At 55.0% G+C, this 15672-nt stretch overlaps 1 protein-coding gene across 1 annotated transcript; it reads left to right on the forward strand.

The window, feature by feature from the left end:
- Positions 1 to 1240: 1240 nt before the first annotated feature.
- On the forward strand, positions 1241 to 10706 carry LGALS12 (galectin 12). Its single transcript, XM_011368683.1, has 9 exons — positions 1241 to 1331; positions 3018 to 3106; positions 3204 to 3417; positions 4263 to 4382; positions 4961 to 4999; positions 5622 to 5648; positions 6214 to 6302; positions 9980 to 10130; positions 10560 to 10706. The coding sequence occupies exons 1-9, from the start codon at positions 1263 to 1265 to the stop codon at positions 10704 to 10706; spliced, it is 945 nt and encodes a 314-aa protein (XP_011366985.1). The 5' UTR covers positions 1241 to 1262.
- Positions 10707 to 15672: the final 4966 nt, after the last annotated feature.

A 15672-nucleotide genomic window follows, 5' to 3' on the forward strand; every position in this document is an offset into this window, starting at 1 on the left:
TTTGCATTTCTAACAAGCTTTTTTGGTGACACTGAGGCTGCTGCCCTTGAGTAGCAGCTCAGATACCTGCCCCCCACCCCCACACACACTGCCCCAGCACCCCTTGTACGCGGTTGAGCCTTTGCCCAGCCTAGTCCTGCCAGGAACTCCCTACTGCCCAGACTGACAGCGGTCAGATGCTGGGACCTCCCAACACAGGGTAGAGCTGAGCGGTTGTGTTGCTTTTTAAAGGAAAAAACCTTATGGGAATTTAAACCAAACTGGACCGACTCTAATCCAAACGATCATGGGGGAGCTTGATGAAAACCCAGATATCTGAGTCCACCCCCCAGACACAGACCTCCTCTGGGAAAACTGCGCGGCTGCCCTCTCTACGTGCGGAGGAACAAGGGGAGTCCCAGAGAGGGGAAGGGAAGTCTCAGAGAGGGCATGTGACTTGTCCTGGGGAAACACAGCTTGTTAGCTCAGAGGCTGAGCAAAGCAGGTCTCCCCCAGAGCGGTGTGCGCCTCCCTCCCCACTGCACCACGCTGCCTTTTCTGCGCCTAAGGGGGCTCTCCCATTTCCCTTCCCTTTTCTCACACCCCTCCCCCAACCCACTTTCTTGTGACACCAGCTGGACCCTGGCACTTTCAGCTGATGCTGAAATGAAGCCCCAGGGGACTAGAAAACTTACAAAATTGAGAACAGTGGGGAAAGGGGCAAGGAAATGAGAGAAAGAGCTGAAAACCTTTTGTGGGGAGGGGAGAGGAGGGGCGAATGGGAAGCCGATCCTTGGTACCCAGGCAGCCGGGGCGGGGCTTCTGCTGGGACCCGCCCACATGTACCGGCTCCCCGGCCTCTGACCCGGGAAGGCTCAGAGGGCAGCCCCAGAAACCACAAACGAGCCCTCAAGGAGCCAGCTTCTAGCTTCCCCTTGGGACAGCCAGCCAGTGTGCTTCAGACTCAGAAGGGCTAGTTGGTTGATTGGTTGGTTGGTTAGTGTGAGTTTCCTACCCCTGGACACGAATTTCTGCTAACAGCCCCAGTCCAGTCGGTGGGGCGAGAGCTGCGGTGTGACACCAGAGGTGGACCGCTGCTGTCCCAGACCTGACCTCCCAGGCCTGCTTCGAACAGCATTAAAGACTCTGCAGGGCACAGGTGAGGCTAATAGCTGGGAAAGCTGCCCAGGCACTTAGGATCCTGGCCAGGAAAGGCAGTCTGTCCAGTGGGGGCAGGGCTCCTGGAACCGGGATTAGCTGGAGTTGTTGGCGCCCCATCCCCCATGGCACCTGGAGAAAAACTGGACCCGCTTCCTGACACCTTCATCCTGCAGCCGCCCGTCTTCCACCCGGTGAGCAGCCACTCAGACTGGGAACCTCCCAGGTCTCAGGGGGCCTCCTTTCCAGCGGGGTCCAGATCCCAGTGGTGGGATGGAAAGGCCCTCAGTCTTGGGCCCAGCTTCGCCAGCATCTGCCCACCGGCTCCGGAAAGTCCCTCCTGAGCTTAGTAAAATGGCTGACCAGCTAATTCCCACTTGGATGTGAGTGACTGTTGGGTTCACAGGGCCCTTGCATTTTTAAGAGGAGTGGAGCCTGGAGACAGTGCTGGGCCCCTACTGCATGATGGGTGACTAGGAGGACCTGGGGCAAGTGGGTAGTATCGTTGGGGGGACACCACGTACCCAGGAAGAGCAGTCTCACCTCCAGCCTGGAAGGGAGTCAGGGGTGGGAGCTTCCTAGCTTCCTCCTCATGCTCAGTGCCCACGTGGATTTTCTGAAGCCTGGTCACGCTTCACAGAAGGCTGACCTCCCAGTGGACTCCACCCTCCCACTCATGAGCACTAATGATCACTTTCTCCTTACTTGGCCCCCTTCTCTCACAAGAATCGCAACCGCTGTTAATTACAGACCAGGCCTAGAGCCTGAGAAGAGAGAGGGACGGAAGTGCTGAGCCCAGCGAGGCTGTGGGTGCTCCCGCACCTCTCAAGGTGCCCGAGTAAGGGGGTAAAGCAGCTGCCCTGGTTACAACCGCTCCTTGCTTTGCAGGCTGCAAGCTCCCTCCCACCTGGGGGGCAGTGCTGTCCGGTCTCTGCTCTTTCTATGTGGCCTGGGCTTCCAAAGCCTGCTGGGAGGTGGAGAATGCCACGTGAGGGCTGGTCTTGTGACGCTGCCGGAGGTGCACCCGCTGCACATCCATTGGTTCTGCAAGCGCCTGCTCAGAGCCCCGGCTGTGCTAAGGCCGGGCACTGAGCCTTGGGAGAGAACGGCGGGGCTTCGGTTTGTGCCTCCCAGTGTAGACAGCCAGCCACACGTTTCCCTGTAAGCCAGCCGTCCAAAGGCCAAGCCAGTCATACCAGCTAAGCGTTCTAGAGGATGGGGAAGGGAGAAATAGTTCAGGCACCGAAATGGATGATTCTCGGGAAGATGTCAGGAGCCTTGAAAGTCAAGTCAGATTTCACAGGGTGGAAGGAGAGCAGAGGAAACAGCCCCAGAAAAAGGGGGCTATAAAAGTATACCTTATATTTTAAGAATGCCAGGCAGCTTCTCTGCTTAGGAACGTGAGCCCGGGAGGCTAGGCCGGGCCCTTGTTACGAATCTCTCCAGATGTCCGTGTCATGGTCCACGCTCAGGTCCCAGCTGGTCCATCCTTCTGCCTCCTAGTTCCCCAGCTCTGGCCAATAAAAAATCCTCAGGGAGCTTCGAGACCAGGCTTCTGAAGGCCAGGTTGGCATCCAGTGGACAGCAAGCCTCACTGGGGACACTACTGTGCCCTAGGAGATGGGAAGAGCGGCTGGACTGGTGCTCCAACGGGCAGTGGAGCTGAATTCGGCTTCCCCGGGGCCGTGTGGCTTTGACGGTGAAAGTCCAGGAAAGGGGAAAAGGTGGAAGAGAATGTTTCAGAGAAAACTAATTTTTCACCATAAGGACATTTTCCGTGAGGGGCAGGAGAGCTGAGTTCTCTTGTTCTACCCCTCCGACGTAAGGGTCCCTTGGCCTTTCCTCCAACCGTGTATGGATGGGTTTCTCCCCTTGTTCAGGTGGTTCCTTATGTCACGACAATTTTTGGTGGCCTGCGTGCAGGCAAGATGGTCATGCTACAAGGAGAGGTACCCCTAGATGCACGCAGGTAAGGGAGTGCTCATCCGCTTGGGGGTTCCTCTCTGCCTTCCGGTCTCTGGGGCCTCTGACCGGAAGTTCCCTTTGAAAGCCCCGCCTCCCACCAGGTTCCAGGTGGATTTCCAGTGCGGCTGCAGCCTGCATCCCCGGCCGGATATTGCCATCCACTTCAACCCTCGCTTCCACACCACCAAGCCCCACGTCATCTGCAACACCCTGCACAACGAGCGCTGGCAAGCCGAGGCCCGGTGGCCCCGCTTGGCCCTGCAGAGAGGAGCCAGCTTCTTCCTCCTCTTTCTCTTTGGAAATGAGGAAATGAAGGTAAGGAAAAGGCCGTGGGGGTGTCTAGAACGTGTGTCCTTCCGCCCCCCCTTCCTTCTGCGGAGTTCCCCATGTCACTGTGTTAAAGAGGATGGGGTGAGAGGTCAAGTACAGAGAGGACCAAGGAGTTGCCGAGCCCGGGTCCCAGCAGTCCTGGGCCCACACCGCCTGGGACTCGTGGGAACTCTGTGGTGCTCGTCCCTGGAGAGGGTGCCACTGCCATAGTCGCAGTAAGTCAGGAGCACCTGCAGGATGCCGGCACTGATCTAAGCCCCTAAATATCGGCTCACGGAATCCTCGCCATGACCTATGAGGAAGGTACTTCCATTCTCCCCATCTCACAGCTGAGGGGCGGGGCACTGGGAGGGAGAACTTGAACTTGGCCTCCGGGCTTTCACTGCTGATGTGAACCCCCGCCAGAAAGATGACGGGATTCTCGAACTTCTCCAGAGGGAAGAAGCTTGTGGGAGACATGAGTGGAGGGAGAGACTGTGGGCTAGGGGTCCACACAGCCTCCTGAGCCTCCTTTCCTCACCTGTGCCTGGGGATGCTGCCGCCGCCGCTGGCAGGTCTGCGGAGAGGCAAGAGGAGGGTGGGTATGGGGACGTGCAGTGTCAGGGAAGAGAGTGGCATTGAAAACTGCCTCGGTTCTGAGGCCAGCTCTGCCACCCGCCAGCTCTGCACCTGGGGAAGCTCACTGAGGCTCCACGAGCCTCAGGCAACTTGTCTGTAAAACGTACCTGCTTCACAGAGTTGGGGTGAAGCTAAATGAGGAAAATTCCAGGTAAGAGCGCTCACCAATGTGTGGTCCAAATTCAACGAACAGCCCCTGTGTGTGCCTCCAGGTGAGTGTGAACGGACAGCACTTTCTCCACTACCGCTACCGGCTCCCGCTGTCTCGTGTGGACACCCTGGGCATATTTGGTGACATCTTGGTGAAGGCCGTTGGATTCCTGAACATCAACGTAAGTTCCCTTGGAGCCAAGGCCTGGGTGACAGTGGCTGCCGACTTCCTCTGGTGCCTGGACAGGCCCGGGACCCCTTCCTGCCTATAACAAGCACTGTCACACCAGTTACAGCCAAGGTAGAGGGGCTCCACTGAGGTGTCGGATATGAGTGGGGTGAGGGGAAGAGAAGGAGACTGCAGAAGGGGCCCAAGAGCCTCGGGCAGAAGTCCATGCTGGGCGTGGGGCCTGGTCAACACGGAGGAGCAGTGCCCGGGAGGAAAGTCACTCAGAGACTTGGAGCCGCGGGGCCCAAACATAGCAGCTGGCTGCATCACTCCCGCCTGAGCAGCTTATTAAACACGTAGAGTTCTGGGGCCGGCCACCAGAGATGCTGATTTGGTATGTGAGGCATGGCCTAGGGATCAGCACGTTCATGATGCCGGGTTTGGGACCCTCTGAGGAGGCCCGTAGGGAGGACGAGGAGCCGTCAAGGCTGAAGCGGCCTCTGTCCATCTCCCGGGCTCAGGCAGGGCAGCTGGCCCACAGAGCTTACAGTGGCCCCGAATCCTGTTGTTGCTTTTTCTCTTTCCAAACAGCCATTTGCAGAGGGTGGCAGCGAGTACCCAGTTGGACATGTGAGTCTCTTGCGAGCAAGGTGGGCCCTTGTGGTCCCAGCCACGGAAGCTGAGCCTCTGGTTCTCCGGTCCTCCCCCAGCGTGACCTGCCCCCTGCTGGGCTGCTGATCCCCTTGCACAGGCCCAGCTCTCCTTCCCCCACTGCGCAGTTGCCATGGATACAGCTGGCTCTGCCTCCGTCCCTGGAGAGCTGGGATTTGTCCCTCCCAGCCAGACTCCAGGCGCAGCCTGGGAAGGTGGGTGGGGATGGGATGGCTGCCCAGGATGGGCAGGGCCCAGTATTCCTATCAGAAGATCCCTTTAGGTTGGAGCTTTCGATTCCCAGAGCAACCCCTGGAGGGAGCTGGGGTTGGCCTGAAGGGCAGAAGGGGAGGTGAGGCCCAGGTACTTGCCCAGGGCCACGTAGTGAGTGAATGACAGACCCTCCTCCAGTTCTTCCCGTTACTCCAGAGCTGGTGTCCATCTGAATCCAAGAGGATCACATGGGGCTCCAGTCCTTCACCTGTGGTGCCTGTGAGGGAGACAAACCCCAAACCTCCCCTACTGTAATAATATCAAGAGGTTCCCTTTCATGAGGCAGACACCATGCGACCTCCACGTCCCTCCTTTCTTTCCTTGACAGCCTTTCCAGCTGAGGAGCCCCAGGCTGGTGAGTGACCTCCTTCCTCATTCTGGTGGGGGTGTAGTCCCTCACCTGCCGCACCTAGTGGGAAATGCTCTCAGCACCCTGCATAGAAAGTGCAGGCTGGGGTGGGCCGACAGCTTCAGGTCGAAGCTCCAGCTTCATTGGACCTTTCCTCCATTTATTCTGCATATAATTATTTGATACTCTTCTGCGTCAGGCCCAGCGTCAGGCTCTAGGATAGAGAGACAAACCAGCCCCAGGCCTCCAGTGGCTCACGGGCTGCTGAGGTGGCAGACCAATGAATGGGCCATTACACTTTGGGGTGCAGCAACGGGGGACATATATGATGTCACAGCACAGACAGGCACCCACTCAGCCTGGAAACGCCAGGGAGAGCAGAGTATTGGGGGTCAGGCCTGCAGGAAGCGTTCAGTAAATGAGCAGAGCTGAGTCTCCTCTTGGCAGAGACTCACTTGCTCCAGCACCACTCCCAACCCCTGCCGGCCCCTGAGGGTGGCCCACAAAGCTGCTCCTGGGGACAGCAGCTTTCCCTGATCCCCTCTGTGAGTCATCTCCCTTGTTCCTTCAGGAGGTACCCTGCTCACGTCCCCTTCCCCGGGGTCTGTGGCCCGGACAGGTCATTGTGGTGCGGGGGCTGGTCTTGCCAGAGCCTAAGGAGTAAGTATGAAGATGGAGGGAGGGAGAAGCATCTCTGTGCCAGGCATGAGCTTCGTACATGGGCATTTTCTCGTTAGTCACCAATGCCACCATTTAATCCCCGTCTTGCAGATGAGGAGACAGCATAGAGGGGAAGTATGCTGCGCGGTGACACAGAGCTTGTAATAGGGATTGGGACCAGGACTTGGGCTGCTTTCGTGGCCCCAGAAGCTCTAATTCTGGGAGCATCTTCCTTGCTAGTATACCCGGTCAGGGCAACCAGCCTCTTGTCACAAGTCCTCCCTGGGGCCTCAAGAAAGGCCCTTGAAAGGTGCAGGCTGAGACCTAGAGAGAGGATGCCACCTCCCGTGATGACACAGGGCGTGGTTTAGGAAACACAGCCCACTGGCCCCAGAGGGAAGCCCTGGTGCTGTGAAGTGGGGACTTGGGAGGCCACAGTAACCAAGTGGATTCTCCACCAGGGGGCGCTCCTGCTCCTTTTCTCAAAACTGCGGGCTCAAAGGGTTTCTCTTTTACCTCCTTCCCTCCCCTCCCCTCCCACGCCTTTTCCTCTCCCATTTCCCTTCTCGTCCCTCCGTCTTTCTTCTTTCTGGAATTGCATTGGGTTTCCTAACTTTTCTGGGCTAGATTGCCTGGGTTTGGCTTCTGCTGAGGACACTTGCTACCCAAGCAACTTCAAGGTTATTCCTTTTCTGTGCCTCAGTTTCCTTGTCTATAATAAGGGGTGATAATAGATCTGGCTTCAGGGGTGATATTGTTGCAGAAAAATCAGACCGACAAGAAACCAAGCACCACTCAGAGCGTTGGAGAACTCAGGTTTATTACACCGGCGGCCCCAGGAAAGCTAGCGCTCTGAAGATCTGGGCCCTGAGCTCAGGGGTAACCTTGCTTTTATAGGGCTTATCCATGCAGTTACAGTTGGCATGGGCCGATTGATTAATTTGTCCTCAGGTGGTTCCAGAGAGCAGGAGTTGCTGTGGGCTACAGGCAGTTACAAGGATTTAGGCAATACAGCTGTTATCTAGACAGAACAAGCAGAGGGGAGGGTGAGTCTTCAGTTGACCTCGAGGTCGCCCTGCCCTTCGGCCTGTGTGGCAAGCACGTCTGCAGAAGCAGAACAAAGAGCCGATTACAAGGTTAGCCATTTGAGTGGAAAATCCCTCTTCAGTATAAATGCTTAGAATTGTGCCAGGCACATAGCAAGCCCTCCACAAATGTGGTGGTATCAGAATTTTCTCGCCGGAGGCGGGGAGTAAGGGGAGCGCCCTCTGTTCTACTCTTTCTCCTTTCGTTTTGTGTTTGAAGTCACCCCCTCACTAACCCCTTGCCCTGCACACTCTCGCATTCTGGGCCAGGCATGCTCATAACCCTGGACAGCGTGAGCCTCCAAAGCCAGAGCTGGATTCCTTATTTTGCCTCTTTTAAACTGTGTGGTCTTGGGCAAATCACTACACTTCTCTGGGTCTAGAATCCTGAGTTTCTCCATCAGAAAAAAAAAAAAAAGAGAGAGAAAAACAGAATCCCAACCCTATAGGGAAAATGAAATAGTTCCCAGTGATAGAACTGCCCCCCCACCCCCCGCCCCCTCGCAAAAAAAAAAAAAAAAAAAAAACTTGGAGACATGAGACCAGGTTGATATTGTAGCTCAGGGTCACGTGGTTATTAGTGAAACAGCAAATAATTTAACTGCTCTCTTGCGAGGCCCATGAACTTGTGTGCCCTCAGAGGCCTGACAGGTCACGTGAACAGTGAGGCACCTGGTTCACTGTAGGAAGCCGGTGAAGTGAAAAGAATCTTTCCATGGGCCCACTCAGATCTTCTGATTATTTCTAGAGAAAATCTGGAAGCCATCTTTTATCTAAACTCTCGCCTTTTTTAATATGCTATTACTTTAAAGTTGAAGAATAGCACAGGCCAACCAGAACAGTTCTACAGGCCAGTTCGGCCGTGGGCCACCAACGTCCAGACGGCACAGTGCCGGCCCTGAGCACAGAGCCTACAGTAAATGTGGCTGCGGCAGCAGCTTTGAAAGTGACTGTGTCTTGAATTGGACAAATGGAGCGAGAATCGGAGGTCGTGGGGTTTGTTTGCACAAAACGTGTACCCTTCCTCTCTGTCCTCTCCCCGCAAGCACTGAGGTTGGGGGGCTCCTGTCGCAGCCTCAGAGTGCTTGAGCAGAGCTTCACCGGCCATCTGGATGGAGCCCATCACCCCACCAAGGGCTGTGCCGGACGGGGCTGAGGTGGGAGGACTGAGGACTCCAAGAGTTCTCAGGCCAATGGCAAGACGTCGCCTTTGCTTGGGAAGAGCCTGGGGAAGGGGTTTGGGGCTGGGCCTGGCCAGCTCCCGGTCTCAGCGGGGCGGAGGCTTCCTGCAGGCCACTCTCCAGGGTTCCTGCCTTCTGAGCTTCTGCCCGGCGTTCAGCCCAGAGCCCCTGGGAGTGGCCTGAAAGGCCCACCGGGACGGGCATGCCATGCACTTGGCCCTGCCATGCACTTGGCCCTGCCATGCACTTGGCCCTGCCACGCACTTTGCCCTGCCACGCACTTGGCCCTGCCATGCACTTGGCCCTGCCACGCACTTGGCCCTGCCATGCACTTGGCCCTGCCATGCACTTTGCCCTGCCACGCACTTGGCCCTGCCATGCACTTGGCCCTGCCATGTGGATCCTGCTTCTCTTCTCAGCTCCCAGCCACTTCCTGCCAAGTCTCAGTCAAGGTGACTGTGGACACAAAGCAGCCCGTGTCTGCCCTGACTGAGAGGCAGCCGCGAGGCAGTAGAGAGAGTGCCCCAAACCTGGAGTCCTGAATCCTGGGTCACATCCTGGCCCGAAGCCCCACAGCTGTCACTAGCAACAGAGCAAGTCCTTTAGCTTCTCGTCCTTGTCAGTCAAAGGGGCGTCACTCATGGCACAGGATTTCTGTGAGAAGTCCAGAAAATCGACAGTAGCTCGACAACATCTAGTGTGTGCCAGGTACTTGCTGAATTTCACATACACTATGTCCTTTGCTCCATCAGTGGCCCTGTGAGGTACGTGTTGTGTTTTATGGCATTATTTTTAAGTAATAGGTGCGATTCAAGTGTTTATGATATACCAGGTACCTTCTAACACTTTGCACACATGTGGCAAGTCATTTAATTCTCATAACCACCCCACAGGCAGGTGCAGTACTGTTGTTATCCCCCACGATACAGATGAGGAAACCGAGGCACAAACACTTGCTTGCCCGAGGTCACCGGACTAGAACGTAGCAGAACCAGCGTTGAACCCAGGCAGCCTCGCTCTAACCCCGATGCTATTTGCAGAGCGCGTAAGCCACTCCCTGGCACATGGCACTTAACAGATGTGAGCTGCTACTAATGTAACTATCCCCCTTTTGAAGAGGACAGACTGAGGCCCAGGCAAGGTCATTTGCTCCCCCATCGTCCTGCAGCCAGTAAGTGGCAACCTGGGGATTCCATCTCAGGTGTGAGACACAATCAGGTGTTTCCACTCTGAGCTGTTAGGTGACTAAGCGCTTGTTTCTGGGGCGGAATCTACCCAGTCTCCCAGCCACTCCCCACCGTCATCCCACCCTTCAGGGCCCAGCAGGAGCAGCCAGGGGTGGGGCGTGGGAATCAGGGAGCCACGGCCTGGGGGCTCCGAGAGCTGAGCCTTCTCTGGCCCTTTCCCGCAGTTTCACGCTGAGCCTGCTGGATGAGGCCGCCCATGTTCTGGTGACACTCAGGGCTTCCTTCACAGACAGAACTCTGACCTGGGTCTCGTCCTGGGGACGGAAGAAGCTGATCTCGGCCCCCTTCCTCTTCTACCCCCAGCGATTCTTCGAGGTGAGTCAGAGCCAAGGATTCTCATCCTGGGGGCAGGGAAGCTGAGCTTGCTGGGGAAAACGTCCATGCCAGGGGCCCGACCCTCCACACTGGTGCCAGGCGCCCCACGCCCAGGAACCCCGGCACAACCAGTGGCCCAGGCACGGGCATTACTAAAAAGCCTCACAATGGCCCCAGCATGCAGCCGGTGTGGAGAGCTCTCCTCTAGAGGAAGCTGCCCATTACAGATGGTGAACCTGAGGCCCAGGGCTGAGAAGAGCCATGTGGATCTTGACAAGCTGGGCCCTAGCCCTGTCCTGTTCCACCGCTGGGTGCCCTGTGGGTCCAGTCTCTGTGTCCTCTGAGGGGAGGAGTGGCTCACTGGGGGCATGGGGCAGGCAGCAGAGGGTCCGTTGGGAAGTCTGCAGCCCTCATGCCCTCCCTTCCCAGGTGCTGCTCCTGTGCCAGGAGGGAGGGCTGAAGCTGGCGCTCAACGGGCAGGGCCTGGGGGCCACCAGCCTGGGCCAGCAGGCCCTGGAGCGGCTGCGGGAGCTCCGGGTCAGTGGTGGCGTCCAGCTCTACTGTGTCCACTACTGAGCAGGGAGTCGGGGTCGAGGATGGCCAGCCCGTGGCCTGGGGCCACCCTCTCCCCTCATTAAAGTGCCCACCTGGTGCCGCTGCATCAAGCTGGGCTCACTCTGGGGCCACGAGCCTGAGTCTGCCACAGAGGCCAGGCCCGGGGTGTGCAGGCTCCTCCCGCTCCAAACGTCCTGGAGCCGGGGGCTGGGCTCCGTCTTCCTTCAGGGCCGAGAAAGAAGGCAGATTTGCAGCCTAACAAAGACTCAAAACACAGGGGCTTAAGGGATTCGGATGTTTATTTCCTCTCATCTAACATTTCTGGAGCCGACGGTCCACGTCCAGGGGAGCCTCTCTGTTGTCCTTGTCGTCGTCCCATCACCCTTAGGACATCCGCGTCATCTGTCTTCCAGCACTTTGCCGCACGTTTTATTGTTGTAAGAACCGGTGACATAGACGGGATAGAGGGTGAAGCGTGGCGGAGGGGCGCCGCTCCCGTCCGCGGTCACGGAGCTGGTCCATGGGCCACAGAGCCACCACCAGGCCTTGTCTCCTCGTCAGCGCATGCGCCCAGCGTTCTCCACCGATGCTCCTCGCGACAACAGGTCCCAAAGCGCACCGTGCTATCCCAGGAGGAGGAACACCGACCTGGGTTCAGATCCTGACGCCTCCGTGAGCTTAGATTTCCCGGGTTTGGGCAAATTCAGTGTGCCCCTAGGGAAATGGCAGCGACCCGGCAGAGTGGTTGCGAGAACTGGTTGCGAATCGAAGTTGCTGAAAATGCCTCGTACCGAGTGGGAACTCGGTGAACGGTGGCTCCGATCGACGTTCTGAGAAATACGCTGGCCCCACTGATGTCGCCAACACCTCATCTCCAGCACGAGCCGGACCTTAGAAAACGAAGGGTCTCACCGGTGGGGACAGCCTCACGGGTCAGTGACAAAGTGCTCGCTGCTGCTCACGGGTCTGCTCCATCCGTTCAATGACCTGCCCCTCCGCAGCCCCGACGCCCTCGTCCACCGGCCGGCGTCTGGATCATGTAGTCCAGGGGGCTGTAGACCGGTTGCTTAAGGATGTGATGAACTTCCCTGGGAATCACAGACAGACAGACAGACTCTGGGTTCCAGAGGGTGTCAGGGTGTGGTGCAGAAGGAGGGGACAGGTCACTCACGGCCAACCTTTCACTGATCACCTCCCTACCTTCTCTCTCTCTCGTTATGTGTACGATTCAGCGACTCAATGTGCCCTGCTCTGTCCACCTGATTGTTCAGGGGACAGCTGTCCTTAACTCCCCCTTTTGTGCCAGGCCCCATGCTGACGTTTGACATGTTATCTCCTGTCATCCCTCCCTGTCCCAAAGGGGTATTACCACACCCTCCTAATGAGACTGTCTCCTGAGCCTTGGGGAGGCTTAGCAGCAGGTCTGAGGTCTCTGCTGGGAAGTGGAGGAGCCAGGATTTGCAACCAGGATCCACACTCGAGAGCCGTGGCTCCCTCCATGGAGCCGGGCTGATGCCGTGCAGACCTTTTGCTGTGCTGTGGGGATTAAGGAACCAGCCTTTCATATCTTTGGGATTGTGAGCAAAGTGGAAATTGTCACCTTTCCCCCAGGGCCAGAGTAGTGGTAGCCATGGCGACCCCACTGGAGGACAGCTTTTTCCTGGGGGCCACTCTCTGGGGAGGGTTGCTGGTGGTAGAGGCAGCAGCATAGCAGCCTGTGAGATGAGCGTTCTGGGGCTCATTATTTCTGAGCCCACACATGGGGCATGCAGGGAAATAGCTGGGAATCGTTTTGAGGAAAGATAATTTCCAGAAATCCTGGAGCAGACTGACCCAGGTTAATGTGGGCACTTAAAGGACAATGGCTTCATATAACAGCAAAGCCAAAGAAAAGCCAAAACCCTTGCCAAAAAAAAAAACCAAAGGAAAAGGAACCAAAAAAAACCCCGGAAGTCCCAGGGAAAAACCCCCTCCGGCAAGGAAGGTGGAAGCAAGCAACAAAAGCCGGGGGTGGCCAAAAGAAATTTAAGTCCCTGCCCAACGCAAAAAGGAAAAAAAAGCAAGGCAGAAATAAAGTGCATTGAGCAAATTTATCGAGCATCTGCTATTGGCCAGGGATCATGCTAAGGCATCTTACATCATCTCATGTTATCTCAACGGAACACAATGAAGCAGTTATTATTGCCCCCAAATTATAAATGAATAACCCAAAGCTCGGATTTTAAGAGCTTTTCCCAAGATTATACAATTAATTGCAGCTGCTTCCTTTCTGAAGCTTGTTGAGTCAATTAAGTAGTGGAAGTGTTTGATGAAGGGGTCACTGGATTCGTTTGCTTGATCCTTCAGGATGCTCACAGTCTTGTCATAATTCCAAAAGCCAGTGAGAGAGAATCAGGCACAGCTGGTCTGCAAAGCAGCCTCTAACTCCAGAATTCTTAATGGCTTCAAGCCGTTATTACTTTTGGTGAGTATTTCTCAAAGAAGACCGATGATCGCTGTCAAAGCCAGAGACATTCCAATAGATGTCCCTGTACAGTTCATGCTCTGAAAAGTAGAACCGTGAATTATTCAGAGTCACAGGAAAGTCCAAGACTGATGCTCCCCTCCCCCTCAAGTCACACGAAGACAAACCGATTCTCCCCTCCGTCCCAAAGACCTCTTTCCAGGGAATAAGTTGACTGTGTCCCCAGGAGCTCACGCTTCAGCAGCTCCCCCTGGGGGATAAGGGAGCCCTGTCTGGGTCCTGGCTCATTCCTAACTCTCCTTGACAACACACAAGACTTTTCAGGATCTGCCCTCAGGGCTGAGCTCAGAGGCAAAGGACGGCAGCCAGGCCCTCCCTCAGAGGCCCTCCATCCAACCCTTCATTCTGCACATGAGGAAACTGAGACTCGGGGAGAGCGGCCCCCCCGAAAACCCTCAGTGGGTTAGAGAGGGTATGAAGTCAGGTGTCCTCTATTTACAGGCAGCTCAGTACTTGGGAGGGATTCAGATAGAAGGTTGGATGAGGTGGCACTGAGAAGTCAGGGACTAGAGCAGAGGTCCCCAACCCCAGGGCTGCGGACCAGTACCAGTCCGTAACCTGTTAGGAACCAGGCCGCACAGCAAGAGGTGAGTGGCAGGTGAGCAAGCGAAGCTTCATCTGTATTTGCAGCCGCTCCCCAGCGCCAGCATCACCGCCTCAGCTCCACCTCAGATCATCAGGCGTTAGAGTCTCATAGGAGCACCGGTCCCTGGTGCCAGAAAGGTTGGGGACCACTGGACTAGAGGGCCCTAGTGCATGCTGGTGGGAAGCAGGAGAATGTGTAATATGGCAGCTTCAGAGTAACAGGATCTATGCTGATAAGCCTTAGATAAATCATGTGACTTCTGTGAGCCTCAGCTTTCTCTTCTGTTGAAAGGAATACGAAATACTGGTCCCCAGCACCCCGCAGGCTTGTGGGAAGAGCAGCTGTCAGTAACGGCAAGCAACTCACACGAGCTAAGCTTCTCGATTTTCACAGCACCTTCCCAATCAAACTATGAAGCGATGGCACAGAGATGCTTACCTGTTTTCTGGATGAAGAAACCAGGTGCAGTCAGTAAAGGGATCGAAAGCAATGGGATCCAGTGGGTGCAACACTGGTTTTTGAGTCAAAGCAATTGGTTCACATTCTGAAGTGTCCATTTAGCATTGGTGACCTTGGGCAAGTTGCGTGCTTGGCCAGTCAGTATTTGTATAAGACCTGTCAGGAAGGCTCCTCTGATATTTGCCAACAGCTGCCCCATATCTTCCTGTAAACAGAACCCCAAAAAGAATCACCCCATCGGGGTCTTACCTGATTGTTCCATTACAAGCCCTATCTCATTTTAGTAACAAAGTGCTCACAGTTTGAACATAAAAGATCGTAGTGCCAGATTTCACCAATTCTTTACCAACTGGACAATGTCATCCGAAAGCCGTGGTCTAAGCTTGTTGTCCAAGTAGTTGCTGACAGTGTAATTGTCTTTCCCCACCACATCCTTCAAAAGGTCACATTTCACCATGGCTACTCTGTCATCCTGTTTGCTCTCGTTGGAAGAGACAGACCCTAGAATCACAGACAGACACCCTAAGATGCTGCTGCCATGCTCAGCAGTACAAGTTGGGAGAAGAGGGAGGAGAAAAGACAGAAAGTTCCTCGACTGACCACTGAGCGTCGCTATCCCTGTCTTCCACCCTCGTGCCCTCTTGTTACAGGCCAAATTTAACCATGAGTTACGTAGCAAACAATTGAACAATTTAACAATTGCCAACAGCTGCCCCCATATCTTCCTGTAAACAGAACCCCCCAAAGAATCACCCTATCGGTGATTGTTAAATTGTTTGCTACATAACTTTTGTAACTTAAATACTTAACTATGTGTTGCAAACATGTTCCCATAGCAACAGACTTGGAACTATGTCATAACTTGGAATCTGTTATGCATTTCGGTCATTTAAACTTGTTCTCGAATATGGACCATGACATTATAAAAAATATACACGAATTGTGCATTTGGGGGCACGTGTCATTCTCAGACAAGTTTTTGAGTCTTTTGAGTGTCTACCAGTAAGAAACAGATCTCATTCAACCCTCTTACAATCCTCCCAGGCGAAAATGGCTGTCTCCCTTTCATGGAACCAATCTTGACCCAGAGAACTTAACTAACATACCCAAGTGCCAAAAGCTGCAAAGCAAGGATTTGAAAGAACTCCAAAGGCCCAGCGATGTCTGCCCTATTGTGTAGAAATTGTGTGGCTTGATGGCAAGAGAGTGCTTATCATTTTCTTACTTCCTGGCTTGGTTCTAGACACTTAAGGGAGGGTCACAACAGAATTGTCAACTGATGGAGTCCACGTTCCATTACTTCCTGAACGAAGATCGAAGATCTTATCATTCAAAGGGGAACAGATGCTAATTACCACAAAACTGAGTTGTTCTTTTGTTTCTGGTTTTCAACATAAGCCTGGTGTTTAAACAAATAA

Source organism: Pteropus vampyrus, unplaced genomic scaffold, assembly GCF_000151845.1.
Source record: "Pteropus vampyrus isolate Shadow unplaced genomic scaffold, Pvam_2.0 Scaffold144, whole genome shotgun sequence".
Lineage (NCBI taxonomy): Eukaryota > Metazoa > Chordata > Mammalia > Chiroptera > Pteropodidae > Pteropus > Pteropus vampyrus.

Excerpts from the sequence above, each read along its gene's own strand:
- LGALS12 (XM_011368683.1), top strand. The coding sequence starts at position 1,263 with ATGGCACCTGGAGAAAAACTGGACCCGCTTCCTGACACCTTCATCCTG. Across the intron at positions 3,107-3,203 it reads GTACCCCTAGATGCACGCAG|GTTCCAGGTGGATTTCCAGT; the intron begins GTAAGGGAGTGC and ends GCCTCCCACCAG. Across the intron at positions 3,418-4,262 it reads TTGGAAATGAGGAAATGAAG|GTGAGTGTGAACGGACAGCA; the intron begins GTAAGGAAAAGG and ends GTGTGCCTCCAG.